Here is a 20,671-nt window from a genome sequence, read left to right on the forward strand (position 1 = left end):
ATCCAAATACAAGTCTTTGGTTTCCTAGCTGGTGTGCTCTTGACAGATTATTCAGAAAGTTTCTGGACAGGCAGGTTGCCATATGTAGGACTGCTGATCTCAGGTCATGAGAGCAGTATGAGAGAACCTCCCTACATCTCTGTGCCTTTTTTGTATGGAAATGGGAACGATTTGAGTATACATAGATAATGCTATTACCAGTTCATTTAAAAGGCCACACTGTATTTTTTTTAACAACACTATACCTTTCTAAACAATGTTCAAGAACTATAGGGATCTCTTTAGAAGATGGATGTTTCAATTGCTGGCTACCCGAAAGTGACATAACACCGCTATAATTTTAAATAGGATGAGGCTTTAATGGGTCTCCTAGAGCAAAAAAAAAGCTGTTTATTAGTAGAAATGTACTAAACTACCTGCATTTGACAAAGTGCTAATGGAGGAAATTACTTCTAGAGAAACAAATGAAAATGTCAATTAAAAAAAAGTAATGGCTCTCTGAGTTGTGGGTTGGTGGTTTTTTTTTGTTCTTAAGAAAAGTGCTGGGTATGTATTTTGTATTGCTTGAAAAGCTTTTGGTTTGCCTCTGTTGCCTTGGTTCTGTGGTGGTTTTTTCCTTTCTTTTTTTTCTTTGCCTTCTGTACCTGCTGCATTGGAACTGGATTTCATTTAGACTGGAGGCTAATTTAATATTCTGTCTACTGCTTTTTCTCTATGTTGTATTTTTCCAGTTTTTTACAGCACATGAAAATGTGCCCAAGAGCACAGTGCCTGTGTTTGTCAGCTTTGAATGGCCTAATCTTCAGATGACTGAGTAACAATTAATATAACCCCTTTATGTTGCGGAGAATCAGATTAGAATGGGTGCAAACTACTCATGAGAGCTTGCTCCCTAATAAGAGGAAATAATTTTGAGTGCTAAAACAGATAATCTAAAAAACTTTTCCAAAAAAGCCCTACAGATCTTTCATTGTTCAAGACCTCCTTGTTGTAAGTCTGCTGTTAGTTGTGTGAAGCTGACAGCTTGGAGTAAACTTAAACGCAGTGGATGTGGAAGCTGCCACGTGGCTGCTCGCCTTCTGGGCAAGCAGAGCTGCAGCACTGGATTGGCAGCTTGGGCCTCATATGCCTGGCTGTAAAAAGGTTTCTTGTATTAGCTAGCTTTTTAGTAGCTGTCTCATATTTGCCTAAGGAATTTGCCCCTCTGCCGGGTGTTATTTTGGTAGTGGTTCATGGCAGCCGAGACGGGCACGTGGGCAGCCAAAATCACCTGGCTTTGCATTTCGTACCTGCCAGTGGTGTCACATCTCGTGTCAGCATACAGAAGGAGGAGAAAGACGTTGCTATTAACTGTAGAATATTATTGAAGTGGAAATTCACTCTTTACTATTTCCTAATGCAAACCGGCATTTCTACGTGGTGACTGTTTATCATGAAGTAATAGGTAATGTTAGGGTTTGCTTGGCAGGCAAGCTTTCTGGTAACTAATGTCTGTGTAAATATTCCCCGTGCTTTAAGGATATTGCTGAGTTCAAATGGTAGTTGCAAAGAAGGCTTAATGAGTGCATTAAGGAAAGAAGCTTATTCACAGCATTAGCATTAGCAGAAACAATGACATGTTACCCTTCAATGGCTTGTACAATGACATACATAGGCTGAGGATCTGTGCATTTTTAAACAGTGAAATGTTTAGTTTTTAATGCTTTGTATATTTGCTTATGTTAGATGTGTCTCTAATTATTTGTTCTCGTAGCAGAATAAAACCAGCTACTTCAGGATAATGTCTGGAAAAACCAGACACCAGAAAACGAGTTGCTGTGCTGAGGTAAGGCAGCAGTCACTGAAGCAGAGTGAGCATAGGACATTCAGTCTGCAAATAGGGGTGGCAGAAGAGGCTTTACTTCTGCCACTGCCTATTCCCAATATAAAATGTGATTAATTTTTAACAAGACATCGAGCACTTATTTTCTGTCTGTAATCTCCAGAAGTTGAATACTGTAGTCCTATCAAAATATTGCCTCTATTACAACCTGCAAGATCAGATGCTGGACCCAAATGAAGTGAAGGCAAGCAGCACGCAAACAGAGTGCATTCAAGGCCTAATGACCTTTTTGGAAAGATTCGGAAGGAGAGTGTTCATAAATTTGCTGCTTACGCTGAAACTGGCAGGCCGAGATTGATCTCAAAGACATTTTTTGAGTAATTTGCCTCCTGTTCATAGGTCTCCACCTCAGATTGTACTTGATGTAGCATTTGGTTACTTTCACAGGTTGCTTTGGGTTTCTCATACAAATTTTCCACATTTAATAAGAGTCATCAGGGGTTATCTCAGGCTTTTAGCTGCCTGCAGGAAACCAAAATGAATTGTGGTCACTTGTTTGTGGTGTGTTTTGGTTTTTTTTTTCCTCCTCTGTGCCCAACCCCTTGAGTCCACAGAAAGGAATAAGGACTCACTTGCTCTATGTCATCCGCAGTTTGAACTTTCAGTGACATCTTGCTTTAAAGTCAGTCATATGCTGACAGAGAGTTACAATTATCAGCCCTGCTGGAGATACAAAAATAATGTCCTCAACATCAAAAGATGTTTTCTTAAGTGATAATTAGTGTCTCCATGGGTGGATTGTTTCATAATTTAACATAATATAAATTATTTTTCTTTACATGATCAAGATGAGGCACTGTGACCACAAGGACCTCTGCCATTTCAAATTAGTTAAGGCATCAGTATTGATTCTAAGCTAGCTAATTATGCTAAGAAAAGTAATCAAACAAAATTTGTCATTTATGCTGGTAAAAAAGCACATTCTTATTTTCCTTTTTTAACTCTTTGCTTCATACAGTAATGTCCAGCAACACAGTATGGTTAAAAACCCTTCCCCTGATTGTATTATATAAATGAGAATGTGTTTTCATCTCTTATACATGATTGCATCCACTTCACAGGAGTGAGAAATTGGGTGGAAGCTCTGAGTTGTCATTCAAAATAAGAAATGTTTTGAAACAATGGGCATTGCAAGGGAAATAGATTTTATTTATTTGCCCACTATCTTAGATTTTAGGATGCTGAAAAGTTTAATACATGTGCTAACTTAGACCACGCTTGTTAAACTAAGGGGATCGCAAAATGAACAATAAAATGCTGGATCCTCCTTCCTATTTCAGGCTAGTGCAGGGAATTCTTAACGTCCTGAAGTGAGGCATGGGCTCAAAAAGGTCAAAGTACTGCAGAGGCCATTCCCTCATTTCAGCTCACATTGTGTTCATCAGAATGTCATCTAGGGTACAAAGCAATAGTTCTGCACACAACTTGCTTGTCTCTGACATTTTAATTTTCTTCCTTTTGAAAACTTGCAAGGTGAGAACCAAAATAAATGTTTTCCATGTTTCAAATATAAAACTCGGAGAATATTTTTCTTCTTCCTGTGAAGTTAATCACATTTGTCATCAAGTCTTTAAGAATATACCTAGGTTTTTCTACTTTACCGTCGAGTTCAGTAGACAATAATAGGAAGTACATTACGTAGTAATTACCTGTTCTCATAACAGGTGGGACAGAAATCCAGGCCTGAGCCAACACAACGTGTAGCTACACAGCACCGTTGTCACCTCCCAACATCCTATCCACGACAAGAAAGCATTTAATAAAAATCAGCAGCCCAACTTTATTGTCTTATAAAACTCCAAACTGAAGATGAATCTGGACAGAATTTTACACATGAACATAACAAGATATTCTTAAAAATCACTAAGTAAAGGCAGAATGTGGGATATAAAGAAACTTCTTTTTTTTAAATTGAACTTCACCGTTGTACTTAGTGATATTTTCATGACAAAGTGCCATAGAATTTGTTATGGTGAAATGACATTTGAAAAAACTGAAAAAAATATTAAAAAATAGGAATTAAAATTATGCTTATATAAACATTTCTTTTGTATATTAGTACATTGTAATGCTGAAAATAAAATTTTGGAACACTATATTAGCACTTCAGTATTTGTGGAAAGACTTTCACCTGAAGTTACGCTTCGATCTCCCAAGCATCATCTATTTAGTTACAATGATATCCTTTAATAAACAGGCACATTACAAAAACTGTTTAAACTTTTCTTCCATTGAACTTTACAGTATTGTGCTGGAGCAGAGAGACCATTCCATGCTCAGATTGTCTCAGGTCCCTCTGCTGAACTTCTTAAATCTTTTAAGTGAGTTTAGTGGTAAGGCTGAAGTCACAGAGTAACCATTCCCTCTGCAAAACATAAACTAGCATCAGCTCATTCTTGAAATTGTGAATTAGCTGTGATTACTAAATAGCTCCCAGCTATTTTAAAAGTAGTCAGTGGCTTAAAAGATAGGGAAGTACACAGATTTTTTTAAAACCAGTATCTGAACTAATAGGTGCTTAACTTCCAATGGCAGCACCTAGTTCAAAGCAATCTAGCCTTAGATTTTAGCGCTCACTTCCCACATGTTCCCTTGAAAATGAGACTGGGAACACGTTCAACTAAGCAAAGCCAGGCAGAGAATAAAAGCAAAATAACTTACTTTCTGAATCAAACATTCCCTATGCTTAGGTTACTGTCATGGAGGGTAGCCCACGGCTGGTCCTGCCCATGCGCGGGTACGGCTGTTCCCCTGGCGCAAGAACTGCGGCAGAGGTCATTTTAGTCTCAGGACCACAAGTCAAGCTTGACGGAACCTCCTAGAGAAGCTGTTGTGACTAAAACGTAACCAAAGTGACTCTTCACTACGGCAGTGCCTCTCTCTCAGCATATTTAGAAAGCTGTACTGTCCTCTAGGGAACGATGTGGGTGAGTATACATCAAAACAGAGAGAAGGCATTAGTTTTTCAGCCAGTGTTGTTTGTGTTCTTCCCTCTTCAGGTGCTAAAGCTGTGCTGTATCTCTTTCTAGATAACCTGTGGCATGGCTTATAATGTGTTCCACTAAATACTTGAAAACTAAACCCAGGTATGTGTTAATTACACGAAGACTTTTTTTTTTTGGTGTTTAACAGTAAACAAATCAGACATACTTGCTAAAAGAAAAAAAAAAGTGGCTTGCAAAACATAAATTTCTTTTTCTATGATTTATTTTTAAAGACTTATTCCAGTGAAGAAAATACACTTTTTAGGGTTTTCAACAATTCACTATTGTATACTATTACAGTAAGGCACTCTTAAATTGCATTTGGAAATCAAAGCTCTCCCCTTGTCTAGGAATCAATGAAGTGACTTTAGATAACAGTATTCTGAACAGAATATTCTCCCCCCACAATTATTCCAACTTCTGAAGCTATAGCAAGAATATATGCTAGTTGAATGGTAGTTAAATTTCAAAAGGAAAATAGCTGTTCCATGTTTAGTTTCTGTCAGTGGCCTCTATATTAGCATCATTTATAGACTTTTCATTATATAAAACTAGGATATAACAGAAACCCAAGCTGTGACCGCAAAACAGAATGTGTTTGCTCTCCTATTGCTGCTGGCTCTGAAGAGATAAGAAAATAAAGTATGGGAAATGGGAGAAAATAGGACCTCTAGGTAACAGGATCTGATCCAAAGGTTGCGAATAGTCAGTGGGGGTCTGTTGATTTCAGATTTTTTTTTCCTGTTGTTTTTATATTATCCAGAGTGTAACAGAAATGACCAAATTTATTGTTTGTTTTTTTTTTTTTTTTTTTTAAATAGCTGCTCAAATATAAAACTAAAGTAGACTTGAGTTAAAGGGTTATCTGGAAGCTACAACTCTCACTCTTGGATATCCTTTCTCTCTAATAAGAAAGTCTTATTCAGGAGCAAAGTAAAAATTCTCTGAACAGTTCTTTTCAATGATACATTACTATATGTTCTTCCATATTCCTCATAGGTCTCATTTTCAAAAGCAGAAACGTGTCGACAACTTTCTTGTTATTTAGGGTAGTAACAAATGGAGAGCTGTTCTGGGGCATGCTGCACAATCAGAAATCTGTATTGCAGCTTGGGGAAACTTTCTGAAACTGTTTCTATTTGTCTAACATGGGGGAAAAAAAACCCAAAAAAACCCAACCATCATTTGACAGCCTAATTTTGCTCTGCAAGCATATCCAGCAGCTCTTTCTCTATGCCTTGGCTGCTCAGTTCATTCAAACTGTAGTATCTATGAACAATCTTGTCATCTGTGACAACAACCACTCGAAGCCCATGCGTATCTTCTCCCAGCTGGCATCCCACTGCTGATGAAACCACCATTTCCAGTCCTCTGTAGGACCCTCCAGCATTCCTATGGTAATGTCCAGAAAATACAGCTTTAATGCCTGTGTAAAGAAAAAAAAAAAAAAAAAAAGACAGTATGTATTTAGTTAGCAGTTGCAGTTTATGTATAAGATGTGTTTACAGTAAAAGATACTGCTGAGGTTGAACATTGAGGCTTACACAGCTGCTGGGGTTGTAGAGAAAGATCTACAGCAAGTACAGCTACAGGTGTCATGTCTACCTTCATTCCTTAATGATTCATGAAGCATAAAATTAAAAGTAAACCATTTACCTGAACTTGCATTTTAAACAAATATTTAGTACACAGCAATAAAAAATTCTGAGAGTAATAAATAATGAGTAAAAATACTATTCTGCTCCACTAGCTCTGTTTAGGGTTAGTGGACTCTGACCTTGTTATGCTTGCTGCAAGGTCTGTTTGTCATCTTGCTACTACTTTGGCTAGAAAGAAGGAACACTCCAGAGGCAGCTGATTAAAATTAGAAAAAAATTTCAATAATAGATAACAGCGTAAAGACTAATATTACCGAAACATGAGTTGAAAGCCAAGGACTGTGGAGCTGTATTTGTCAATTAACATGCAGAACATTCAGTAAGGAGAGTTTAAACCTGTTTACCCAAGGCCACTGACCTTACCAAAAAAAAAAAAGGGCAAGACAAACAAATAAAAAATGTAAATGAGAAGATAATTTGTAATCTTTTCTCAAAGGCCTCAGGTTATCACAGATGCAATAGAGCCAGGTACATCAAAGAAACCTCATAAACAGAAGAGGTTGTGTGTTATAATGAGAGTGGGAGAAAGATGACAGCAGCCAAAAAAAGGAAAAGCTGACAACCTGCAAGAGGAGTCGGGCTTGGTAACGACATGAATTAACATTTACCTAGTATGGGGTACAAACAAGGCAGGTTTATTCTGACTTCCTCTGTATTTTTAATGACTTAAGGCTGCTCTGTTTCTTCCTTTTTTTAAAATAGCCTATTTATATTTTGGACTGTATTGGGGTAAAAAAAAAAACAAACCACTCCATTATAAACTTGAAAAGAAATACATTTGATCTGCTGCAGGAGACAACAATATGCTATATCAAAAGTTTCTAGGTAGGTCGCATGCAAGTATCATTCAGATACTTGGTCAGGAGCAGAAGAAAAGCTAAATGTCAAGCAGCAGCAGGTAAAGAGGACAAACATACTTCATATTTAAGGCTTTATAATGTACTTTGAAATCCTTGGCTGAATCATTGTCTAACTGATTAGCCAAACGGACATTTAAAGAGGTCTGCCCATTCTTCCCCTTCTCTCAGAACATGATAATTTAACAAAAAAATTAATTAAGTTTGCAAATGCTGTCTGATTTTGACCAACTTTAAAGATGATCCATATGCCAGGTCTGCTTTCCTGCCATGCTCCTCAAATTCAATGAAATTGTTTCATCCTCACCTTCAAACCAGTAATTTCTACTTTCTGTTTCTTCTGCATTGCAAACATAAACAAATAAATCAATAGAAGCTGTATTCGCTACTCTGAATGGCCTTTCTGATTGCCTTTACAGGACAAATTCATGCTACCAAATAGACTGTTTTCCCCTCCCCATCTGATGTTTTATAAATCTTAATCAAATGTTTTTATTACTACAAAATAATGAAACCTTGTTTAGTCTCAGGAGTCAAAAAAGTAAAGAAAAAATAATTTTGATTTTACTTCTCTCTCCTGTCAAGGTTTGTAAAAGCATGAACAAGAGTGCTGAGAAGCTAGCTTCTTCCTGAGGGAGAACACGCTGTCCGAGAGCAGTGCCTCATGTCCCAGTCACGCCAGCATCCTTCCCCGTTAGCCACTGTGTGCAGCGTTGAGCGATTCAGCTCACAGGCAACAGCATTCGTAGTTTGGCAAAAAGTTATTCATCAGCTTTCTTCCTAATTTAAGATGGTGCATATTTTGTTTTGAATGAAGATGTTGAATTAGTATAAATAGCTAATTTTACAAACAGGTTTTGGGATTAATTTTTGGCATGCTCAGTCTATGATCCTTGGATTTCAGACTACTACAGCTTCCTGAAGCTGCATCTAATGCTATTTTATACTGTCGTGAAACAGAAAAATTACTGGACCAGATGGCTGAAAATACTGGGAATTTTGTTGTTTATCATCAAGTGCAAAACATGTAAATTAATTTTATATTTTGTTACAGAAAGTGTTTAGCTCTGATGTTGATATACAATACTATTAATGACGATTCAAAAATTTTCAAACGCACCTGAAGGACTTAGGTGTGATTTCTCTACTGAAATACAATAGGTTGTATCCTCCTTAATCACAACGACACTTTGATGGTTCTACACAAAGCATCCGAAAATATATTAATACTGAGTGACTCAAAACCCACACTAAGTTTTCCCTGACAACGATGACTAGATAGCCAGCAGGTTATCAAACTAACTGGCTACTCTTCCTATTGGTTTGCTGTGTTGGCTAAAAACCTGCTCTCCTATCACAGGAGAATATTTCACTGGCACTATTCTATAGGCGCTGTACCTTGCTGAACATAATTTGTGTTTATATTGAAAAATAAACTGGGCGGCCAGAGTCCAACCACGCGCCTGTTGGCGAGGAGGACAGCAGAGGAGCAGGGAGAAGTGCCGGGTGCGCGGCAGTGTGAGCTCCCCGGGGCACTCCTTGCCTCTGCCCACAGCCAGGGGCTCGCTCAGCACCCAGGAGAAAGGCTATCCTTAAATCTGCACCACAGAGAATTACCTTTCCAACCACTGCTTGTATCCTTACAGGATAACGAGCCAAGCCTAGAAAGATACCCAGGGATGGACGCTGTGATGACAACACCGAGCTTCATTTGTTATTTGTCAGATATTCCAGCAATCTGCCATTCCAGGCTTAACACAAAACGTAACACATGCTTAGTCCTATTCAAGTGGTAGGCAAGAGAATGGGTAATTTGTGAGATACTGTAACCTTAAAGGACATTAAAAAAAAAAAAAAAGTAACAACTAGTTTTGTCTTCAGACAGCAGAAATTCTGGAAAAGAGGCAATTTAAAGGCAGAGCGCTGTGATCAGGAACACACTATAACTTCCCAAGAAAATCCTTATTTCTCTAGCCAGAAAAAAACCTTCCACCCTTTTTCCTGCAGAAGATTTAAACCTCTTTCACAGTGATTAAATGAAAAGGGAAATAGGGGCACCTGTCTTAAGACAGTTGGCTACATCAATCCTTCGCTTTTGTGGGAGTGATTTGAAGACTGATATAAAATATATAAACTAGGCTCAGAGTATAGTTAAAAATTAAGCAGCTTGGAAAGCAAAATATAAATTATTCTGCTGTGTGCCTGGTAAAAGCGACACGGGCTTTCATATTTCAAAATCCAAACCCTTCTCAAACAGCAAATGACTCAAGGTGGAAAACAGAGAATGAAGTTGTTAGCTTCACACTGAGTAGTGGTATATGGCCGTTGCCAGCTAGAACCTGTCTGTAACTCTATTTTAGCTTATCGCTACTAGGTCTCTTTGCTCAGTGTAACTTGCTTATCTATCTGGTGTATGTGTTACACTTGTAAGTCAGCATAATAACTTTGAGAGCTTGCTCTGACACAGGGCAGGAACCTAGCAAAACAGTTCCCTTGGGTTTTTTTAAACTTTGGGAGAAACCCAGTCAGAATACCTCAAAAGGCCATGGTGGAATATAAAAGCCCTGTGACATAATGGGCTCTCTGCAGAGATTCTGTACTTTGTAGATATTATTTGGGTTCTTAAAATCATAATATGAAGATGTTTTACGACTGACACCAGAGCTCGAGAGTGAGCAGTCATTTCTCAGCTCCTACCACGTTGCAACTTACTACAGCGACTGTCTAACGTAACATACTTAAGCAATTCAAGCAACAGAACTTTGTGTTTCTTTCTCATTACACGCAGGCCTGTCCACACCAGGAGGGTGCCCGCGCCTCCTCCACCCCCCAGCCTGACAGAACATGCCCATCTGGAGCTGCTTATGGCGCGGCTGGACGTCCTCCTCCCTTCCTTCCTGATACAGAGAGCAAAGGTGAACAGTGTGGGACCTTTACGTACGACATCCTACTCGCTGAAGTGGGACCCACCTTGCCTTGTGGCGTTGTTCTTAAGAGAGCAAGCCCTGATGGGCTTGGGGAGGCGCCGAGTAGACAAGGCTGCTTCCTGCAGCCGCGGCGTTAAGGCATTCGCAGGGAGGACGTGGGACACGCTAAGGTTCATGTTTCCAATTTGCTTTCAGCTTAGAGCTGCCTGTAACGGACCCACGTACGTAGCACTTTCCTGTTCCTCAAGCGCTTCACAAATAACCAATGGTCTCCAGCAAGTCTAGGTTCTGCTCGGGCACGCAGCTGGCACGGACCTGACTGCACCTTGGGCCTTCCCTGCAGAGCGAAGCGGCAACTAAAGGAAGGATCAAGGACTGAACATTAGGAACTAACGTTTGGCCTGCTTGATTCCTGCACCAGCTAGAGCTGTAAAATACGTGTACCAGCTTCCAGTGACAGTGCTACTACAGCAACCAGTAATTTTCAGTATTTTCCACTTCTGCAGGTAAGCAAAACTACCGTAGTCTATGAAAAAGTTAGGAAAAAGTAACAATCATAAGACCATAGTGAGGTGTAAACCCATGTGACACTTTTAGTAAGGGAAGTAAGTGCTTTGTAAGGGAAATAAGTCCTCTTTTCTTGCTGCAAGCATCCACGTTCCTAAAGTAGCATCTTCACACCATCCAGGAATTGAACCTTTGGAATTAAAAGCGGAATAGAAGCCAAGACTTTGTGTCATTATGTATGTAAACCAAACCCCAACATACGGTTTCAGTGTAAGGAGGACAGAGGATACAGATGTAGTAAAGCAAGTTTAGTCATGCCATAAACCAAAAATCTCCCTTTGAGAATTCTAGGGAAGATTTTGAGAAACCCACCCTAGACAGCAGACAGACCCCAGGTAAAAAGTTTGGCCCACGAATCATGCGGCTTTTTTTCTTCTTAGGCAAATTCTGCAACTTCACCACAATTATGTTTAATGCCTGCTCGCTGCCTGCACTGATTTGTAAGCAGTGCAAACACGATACCCGAGACCAGAGAGGATGTGTCCTGCCCCATACTAGCTGCTATGAAGAAAATTAACTCTATCTCAGCTGAAACCAGGACAGGATGTGATTTAAAACCTCTTTTATCTCCTGTTGGCTATGAGGCAGATGCTGCCTAAACAAGCTGGTGTTTACAGGTACTGTTCATCCAAATTCCCCCTTTTAGCGTACGTATGTCACTCAGGTCCCAGTTGCACTAGCTGGGTGTTCAGTGCTGACATGCCCTTGTGGATCTAGCTGCTGAGCCTCAGCCTCCGCTAGCATTTAGTCTCTGCTTTAGACACCTCCCAGCGACAATTCTGCCCCGACTTTGGTTTTCAGGTACTGTTTCCAGGGCTAGTATTAATTCTTGTTATTGTTGTGTTACAATATGTTACATCTTGAACAAAGAAACAAACAGGTCACTGCTGTGTATTAACAGAAGTCTAAATGATGATGTTTTTTTTCCTTCAATAGCACTTTTTTGTTCACTCAACCGTATGGCACTCACTTTTGTTAGTTAGCATAAGAAGGAAATCTGAACCAGTCAATGCAATAATACTAAGATGACAAGCAGGCAATTTACTTTGCTCTTGCTTTTGATCTTAAACATAAAAAGAATCTTGGAGAGGTATGCACTCAGGTTTAATTTATTCATTTCAGATGTTTTTTCTGAAGTAATACCGTCAAGTTGCTAGCAACCCCTCCCCACCCCCTTTTTTCCCCCCTAAACTCTGTGAGAAAAGAACAGTGTCCTGGCAGGCCTCATTTTATAGCCTGCTTTAAGGTATTCTCAGGTCAGTTAAGTGCATCCAGCTATATGCAAAAAGGTACAGTCCCTTCCCACCACAAAAAAAAGAAAAAAGGTAGAGCAGTGATTTGTTTTTAATCCCTGGTTTCTGAAATAGCAGTTGGGAAAAGCTTTGATATAAAAGCTGTATGAAATACTAAAACACTACTGTATAAATAAATGTCCAAGGGATGGCACCTTCGCAAGCATTCATTATTTCATTTTTTATGAAATACATAGTGATTTGAATTTAAATGTGACCAGAGGTTTCACAGTATCCATTAACCAAAAAAAGCAGGATCCATTACTGCAAGTCACTATTCATACCTAATGGATTATTCATTAAAAGAAAAAAAGGGATTAAAATCAGAATAAAGTAAAAAACTGTGCAGATAGTTATTATAAAAAAAAGGCAAAACAAAGAGCACACACTGTCTCTGTGATCATCACTGTCTGATGTCAGACTGCATAACAATACAAGAGTTATGGAGTATCTGCTAGGGAAAAAAGGCCTGAGCTGCCAAATTTTTTGTTCATCAGAACAGGACTGGAAGCCAGAGACTCCGGATGGGCACCATCCGGTGCAGGACACCAGGTCTTGCTCTGTCTGTTCCAAAACTGTACTTGGATCATCAAAACACCTAAAACCAATGAGCTTCATGCCTGCACATCAAACATGAGTTTTCAGAATCGATCAATCTGCAAAAAAAATCAGTGTCTTCGTAAAAAAAGGTTTAAATACAGGAATTGCTTCTGATTTAGTAAACCGAAGATGTCCTCCTGCCATGCAATTTATCATCATTTTCTCATCAAGCACAAAAGATCCTTTCTAGCTCTGATCTGACAAAGCTGAATCCAAATGACAAAGAGATTTACTGTTTCCAGAGATCTGATCATAACTCTTTTTTCCCTGTAGAATAATACATTTCAACTAAAGAATGAAATACCTATTTTGGTACAAATTCTGTAAGCCCAAAGCAGCCTATTTAGCATAAACAATTCCTGACATAACATGGAGTGTTCAAGAGTCATCTGAAGAGATGTAGTACTTACACATGTTGATAAGCCTTAGACTCTTCATTCCCTTGACCACAAAACAAGTTAATAAATACTTTGGTTTTATGCTAAGTCATTCACAGACTGCATTATGTCACTTCAGACTGTAAGGCTACACGGTGTCTTCAGCAAGGCAAGAGATAAGTGCTGAGGAGGGTAATTAATATCTCATGTAATTCAGCATGCTACCTTTGATACTGTATGTTCCTTCACAAGCAGAACTTTTAAAGCACAACTCACTTCTAAAAAAATTTCAAACAAAATCCGTATTTTAATTCAGATACCTTTTTCCAAGTCAAAACCATGGTATGAACACTTTGCTCATGGGTTCTGTTGCAGACATTTCCCAACAGAAAATTCAGAAACACCTCTTAAGTCTACCCCCCCGCTTATTTCCAGCATCTGCTTTCTCAAGCTCACCAAATAAGTAGTCATCGCAAGAGCTTCGGCAAGCTCCTGTTGATTTGCATCTTTCTCAGTTTGACAGCTCTGGTAAGATGGACAATTTTTACCAGCATTTCCCATTTTCTCTTGGTTCCCTCTTCAAGCACCATGAATGAAAAGAGCACACTAGTAAAAAGGGCTTTTCTTACAGAGACGGTGTCATGAGTGCTGTTAAACTGACTCCCTGGCCTAATAGGGAAAGAGATCTAAACAAGTACCTGAGATTTCCTCTGGATGCCTCACGGAAGAGATGGTACAGAAAGGGATGGCCAGGCCAAGCAGGCTCCGGAGCAACTGCACGTACAGAACCATCACGTCCTGCAGACTGCGCCAGCTCTGACTGAAAAGAGACTTTCTGTGTAGTGATGCCCATCTTACAGCACTCGTGAGTTCCCAAACAACCCAAAGCAGAAAAATGTTCTGAAAGAAACCAAGTCCTACATGAAGTATTCACCACCTCTTTCAGGCCTGGTGATACTGAAGAAAATTTGAGAGCAAGCTTTAGCTACCCCAGTGTTGTTAGTATGTTTTGATTTTATTTCTAACAAGAATCAGATGAGCAAATAGTTCATTACATGAAAAGAAACTACATTCTGAATATCATGCGGAAGACAGTTTGTCTGTTAGGAGAAGCTAAGGTTATTTCACAGAATTTTAAAAGTGCAGCATTTTCTTTCCACAAATTACAGTTTATCACTCAGAGAGACCGTTCTGAACAACAGCTCTGCGGCACCAGGGAAAAGGGTCAGCATGATTTTGACATAATTGCACTGTAAGAGAACAAAGGCATTTAGCTGTGTCTCATGGATAATTCCCCCGAGACCGATTACATCCCAGTCGTAGCTTATTGTGCAGCTGCAGTCCCGTAATTCCCTTAGTGGTACTCCACTGCTGTTGCATTCTGTAGCACAGAAAAACGTAAGGACACGGAAGACCGGGCGTGTTTTCAGCTCCAAGTGGGGCAGGAAAGAAAGGGGACTGTGGCCTGCCTTCGCTACGTGGAACTACAGGCAACCACATCTTTTAATCAGCGTTTTGACCACCCTTTCTGTTTAAGGGGTAGTTAAGTCATAAAATGTCTCTATTTTAAATGTGGAATGCTAGCCAAGTCATCTTTTGGCTTTATGAACAGACGAACAGGTATATTCCGTAACAATGCAACAGTAGGATTTTGTGAAATACATCTGTTTTCCTAACTTCTTGAGAAATTTGATGCTTGCTAGTTTAATTCAAGAAATACAGACTGAGCCCCAATCTCAAAGGAAATATAGTTGCAATGATTACAGAAATCCAAATAGGTTAAACCAGGATGGGAAATAACGCACTCGCATTTATCTTAAAATATTAAAAATAATTTCATAAAGAAACATGCACCTAGAAAGCAATTTTTCTCACACAATCGGATGACACTGGGCTGGAATTCAGACTTGAACTAGTTTAAATTCCAGGGGTGTCTGACTCCAATTTCTATAATTGCACTCACTTCCATGGCTTGCTTCCGAAAACCCCTGAATTCAGAAGAAGCCGTTTTCCAACTCCAGTTCCTAATGTACAAAACCCATTTTGAGGCAGGTTTGCTGTGTCCAAAATGTAACTGGCCTCGCCTCGGTGGGCAATCAAACTGCTCAACCCAGCACTGCCACAGTGTAAAAATATAGGAAGCAAATTACCAATATAAAAATAAACCAAAGAAAAGCAAGCAGATTTTCCAAATTAGGAAGAGAATGCCTGGAATAATCAGCATAGGCAATCAGTAGCATGCTTTATTTAGACTGAGCCTTCAATTAAATAAATGCTTTTCTCAGCAAAAGCAAATGAGACTGTAAGAGAACGAGAAGGCTAAATTAGTGCAATATGAATGACATAATAAATATGTAATGGGTACAGTACAGACCTTGCTTCTCCTCCCGTGCACTCTCTAGAGAATTTGGGGAAAAAAGTGGTTCTGACCGAGCAAGGAAATTTATCACAGGGTCCAGATTATCATCCTTTAAGTGCTCATTAATGAACTATTTTTTACAGTACTGCAGACATGAACCAATGTTCACTGCGTTTCATTTACAGATTTATGGCTCTCAATACAAGAGTACAGGTGAAGTTCGATGCAAACAAAAGGAGGCATTTCTTCGCATAGCTGGGAAACATGAAACTCCCTCCCACAGACCATTGTCAAAAATCAAATAAATCTACAAAAGAATCACTAAATTGCAGTATATTGATAATGTTGATATGATACAGTAAGTCCCCAAAAGAAAAATTTTTGGAGCTAGGAAGAGTTCTTGGAAGAAATACCATTATGCACTTTGCCGTCTTGTGCTCCGCAAGGGTTTGGCTAGGAGGAGGAGCAGGAGACTGGGCTGTAGGGATCCTCCTTCTGGTCTGGTTACTCTGCTTTTATATTAGCTGTTCAAGTTTAATGATAAAATCAGGTTTAAAATAGAATTATGCTTATCTAAAAATCACTGCTTCACCGGCCAAACCTCTCGCCCAATCAAGGACAGAAGAGGATATAGTAGCAAAGGTGGATCCTATATATGTATTTGTCCCCCAAACTGCAGGAGCTAGAGAAGAGCAGCAGTAGAGCCAAAATGGTGGAAGCAGTTCTGTAAAGAAATGAGACTGTACTGAGTGAAAAACCTGACCGTTACCAACACTCCAGTACCCTTTCAGAGTTTTCGGAGGCCGGAGGACACAGTAAGTAGTATCCAGGCACAGGGACATGCTACTGTAAGAGTAGATGTATGTATAGATACATATTTTTTAAAAGGCAATATTTCTGGCAAATACAACCATTTAAGTCACGTGGATAAAATGATCTTGAGCACTTCCCCTGGACTATTGGACACAAACCAGCTTTTCTTCCTTCCTTCCTTTCACTTGCAGCGTACGGCTGCTTTTTGAAGTGCTGAACAACGTGGTCGGTTCAACAGCAATGCTTGTTCTCAGAACAATTTTGCAATCAAAATCATGTTCTTTCAGCTTCCCTACAAGAGCACACATTAACCGTAGGCATTTTTTGCCGTACCTTTCTTCTCCCCTGGGCAGGTGGTGTACATCTTTTTTTCAAGACTCCAGTGCTACAAAGCAAACGATAATATTTAGTAGTCTTTGTAAACAAAATCTCTCGTGTGGAATAGAACTGATTTTACCTCGCTGCAATTTGAGAGTGCTCACATCACCCCATCTGCCAAGCAGGTGTTAGAGCAGCAAAGATGCGAAAGCATCAGTCACAGCACTTAACAGAACTGTTCAGTGCTCGGGCACTTCTCACACCCTGTTCTCCAAAAAACCCCCATCACTGCCCACCAACAGAGCTCCAGTAGAAGGAAACAGTCCCGCTGGATCAACATCCTTCACTCCCTAACCTCTTCAGTCAACCTTAAATAACATTATAGAATTATTTTGTGCAGCCCTTTAGAAGCTCTGTGTTATCCTACCTCCTTCATCAGAGGAGTTGTGTCAATAAAATAGATCCAAGTAATCAGAATTTACAGCGTGTTGCACTATAAGCATCTTAATAAAAATATCCCATGTACTGCTGTTTGCAGACATGATCTGCAAACTTGCAGGCAAACTCTTCCTTAAAATTACTTTGTAGACTAAGGAATCCAGAGCTGGATGCAACTGGTGGTCAGTGGGTCTGTGTACGTGGGAGAGAAGATACTGCTTTGCAAATACACCTGTGTCATAGGACAACACTGAACAGAGCCATGTAGAGAAGGATCTTCAGCTCACTTCCTCCTCTATAATCAGAGGAGAAACAACAGGCACAGCCAGAGGGCGATTCCCGAGTGCTGGTGTGAACAAGCCTTTAGAGGTGCTGTCGGTAGGACGTCACTCTGGGCTTCAAGTTAATTTTTGTGAATGCCTTTCAGTGGAATTTATTTCCTGGGTTTGCTGCTTTTTCCACCTGAAAGTGAAGCTTTGTCAGAGACACAACACAAGCTCCAAACAATCCTGGTTTGCCGTGTGCTCTAAGGATCAAACAGAAGTTTTTATCAACCGGATTTCAAAAATTTATCTAAGAACAAATATTGCTTGATGTCATTACAGGCTATACTAAATGAATGTATTTTGTACTTGCTGCTGAATTTCTGAAAAAAAGTCTACGTGTATCTCCATGGCATTACGTTATCATACCTGTGGAATGGTCTCAGAAACCAGTGCTCTTACACAGGGACGTAGAAGATACCAGATTTGGTCACTCTACCTGTACCATGAGCACATAATTTCAAGGTGGAAGGAGGCTGATCTAAATCACTGAGGTTGAGAGTATCTAAATCTAAATTATCTTAAATACTGACAAAGCGACATAAAAGCAAGCACTGAGATTACTCACTCAGTGTATGGGCTTTGCCAAAATCAAGGTCTCAATGGCAGGAAGAAGAAAATATTACTCCCTTGTCAACTTTGATTACACAACAAAGAAAATAATGAAACATAGCATATGTTGTCTGGTAAATTTTAGAAACAACAGCTTTCAGCACTCCATGCTTTAATTTTGTGCTCACATATCTCTCGGCTCTGGATATTCAGGAAGCTTCTTCCTTGAATACTGCTCTCCTGCCATAACCTTTCTAAGAGGAGAATGTAGGTATCACACTCTTTTAATGAGTAAAGGTGTTAGAAGTTACAGCACCTGCAATCACAAATAGAGTGAAAAAGGATGCCATTTAATGAAGATAGGTTGGTTTTTTTCCCTGTATGTACAAATCAAGTATTTAACCACATCAGAAAAATTGCTTTGAAGACATTTAGATGAACTTAAAACATTTTAACTAAAAAAGCTGGAGACTGCAGGGATTTTCCTTCTATATTTTTTTATCTGTTATGTAGTGATTCTCTCTTGGATGCAAAATCTCTCACCTGGACAGACCACCTCTTCTCTTCATCTCACTCTGAACCAAAAAGTCTCTTCTCAACTTCGTTTGTGAAAACCTAGCATTATTTTAGGTTTTATTCAGCAGAGCTCTTAAAGAAGTTCAGACATTTGCTTCAACGTTTTAATTCATTAGGGCCATTAAGAAACAATTATTACTATATTGTGTTAAGTAATGTAAGTAATTTCAGTGTGTCAGTGATGGTTCTCAGGACAAAAAGTCTTTAAAAGATTGTCTCTAGCTCAACAAGAATTCCCTTACTTTTCAGGTCATAGAAGAAAAAAATCTTTAACATCCTAGGAAAATTATACTGGAATGAGATATGTAAGAAAAAAGTATGTCTTCTATTACATAAACTGCTCAATTTAGAAATTCATTTATTACTTATGTTTCTCAAGAACACATGAAATGCAGATCAGATTTTTGGCTAGGCCACTACTACTCCTTTATTTTCCCTAGAAAGCTACGAGCAAACCTGTTTATCTAAGCACTATAAAATCCTTAAGGCCTCATACGTGTTCCACGCAGCAGAGGCGAGCGACTCCAGCAGATCTCACAGATGAGAACGTCAGGGTGGTGCGTGCACCATTCTTGCACGCAGGTTTTCCAGTACTTACCTTCTGCATGTAGAGGAGACAGAGCTTTGACAACTGAAGCTAAACTTTCAGAAGTTTTCACTTAAATGATAAACTGTGTTCTCAACTGAGTTGATTTTTCACCGTCACTGAAATCACTTTTTCAAGGACAATATTTGTTATAATGCATTTAAAAAAAAGCAGGCTAGAAGGATTTCTTAGACATGCAGCTTACAAGTATAGTTTAACTTTGCATAGTAGTAATACATATTTACAAGTGCCAGATTTTCAATTTATAAATATTTATCATAAGGACATGATTTTATCTTTAATTAGCCCAACTGTTAAGGACACTTCTAATGTGAGAAATGTAATTCAGTATTTCATACCAGATGTAGCCTCTACAGCTAGTCTGTTATCTCTGCTTGTAATGAGCGGATACTTAAACCAAAAACATTATGTAATGTGTAAGTGATTAGAAGAGAATAACTACAGAAGATCTGGGTTCTGCATTTAAAATAATAATTTTCTGAAGTCGCATACCTCACTTTAAAGCACCTGTGCAGTACCACCATACTTCAAGTATCTGATTATTTCCTACGCATGCTCATATGAATTTCTTGGTTCACAGAAAGACCTGAATTACCAGCTTGTCCCTCCTTTCTGGTCTCTCTCTAACCAGGTGACTCATGGCTCTGTGTTTGACACTTCTAGAGAAAGTATAACCATGAAAACTGGGATAGTTCCAGGTCTGATCCTGGGTTATCAACAACTGAAATACAATGCCCATCTGATAACATCGCATTGCCAAACACAGCAACCCCTCAAACATGCACCTTAAACTGAAATTTTTCATCATTACACAACGAACCTTCGGAGTGGTTGGAAACACTGAATCGGAGAGCGAGAGCAGAAGGAAGGGCTGGTGACAGGTCGGGGGAAGGAGAACAGCAGCAGCCTGGTGGACTCATTACAAAGACAGACTTACTTTCTTTTTCCAGAATAAGCAGTCATACCAAATTTCTAAACTAAGTGCTATAAGGGGCAACCCTTCTTAAACTGCAAGTCATAATTAGAAAAACACACACAAAAGTGCAAAGTAGATTGGCATTTCATTAGCAACATTCTGTGTTTTAATCCTCCAAGGATCTATGAAGTGAACTGGGGGAAACCCAATTTCATGTCTAATGATATGCTGAAATCGATTATTCCTTGGCAAAGCAGAGAGTCAGAAAGTAAGTGGTGTCATTGCCTATCTGTGCATCTTTCCTACCATGCACCTGCCTGTTTGCAATCCCCTGATAACATCTTGTGGTCTTACAAAGACCGTCCGTCAACTGAATAATAAAATGGAAACAGAATGTGCCCGTTCCTAAGGAAACTCTGAGCCAACTTTTGATTCAGCTAATTTTTCTCCGCAGTCTGAGTTACGTTGAACTGCTTGCTCTCCGTCTTCATTTAATTAGCAAAACGTTTGATTATTGGATTGCGAATACTACCTATTGACTCATTTACTTATTGTATAAAACAGCAAGCAAAAGATCAGTGTTTTAACATACTCATGAAGGAACCAAACAACACGTAATTTTGGG

The 20,671-nt window shown here is 39.2% G+C and overlaps 1 protein-coding gene across 3 annotated transcripts in view; it reads right to left on the minus strand.

Annotated features, from left to right (window-relative positions):
• Nucleotides 1–5,071: 5,071 nt before the first annotated feature.
• CPPED1 (calcineurin like phosphoesterase domain containing 1) overlaps nucleotides 5,072–20,671 on the minus strand; it is a 47,977-nt gene continuing 32,377 nt past the window's right edge. For all 3 annotated transcript variants that reach the window (XM_054842630.1, XM_054842632.1, XM_054842631.1), the window contains one exon: nucleotides 5,072–6,292. In XM_054842630.1, the coding sequence (XP_054698605.1) occupies nucleotides 6,060–6,292 (233 nt within the window). In that variant the 3' untranslated portion in view covers nucleotides 5,072–6,059. The remainder of the gene's footprint in view (nucleotides 6,293–20,671) is intronic.

The sequence above is a fragment of the Grus americana genome, chromosome 15 (genome assembly GCF_028858705.1).
Source record: "Grus americana isolate bGruAme1 chromosome 15, bGruAme1.mat, whole genome shotgun sequence".
NCBI lineage: Eukaryota > Metazoa > Chordata > Aves > Gruiformes > Gruidae > Grus > Grus americana.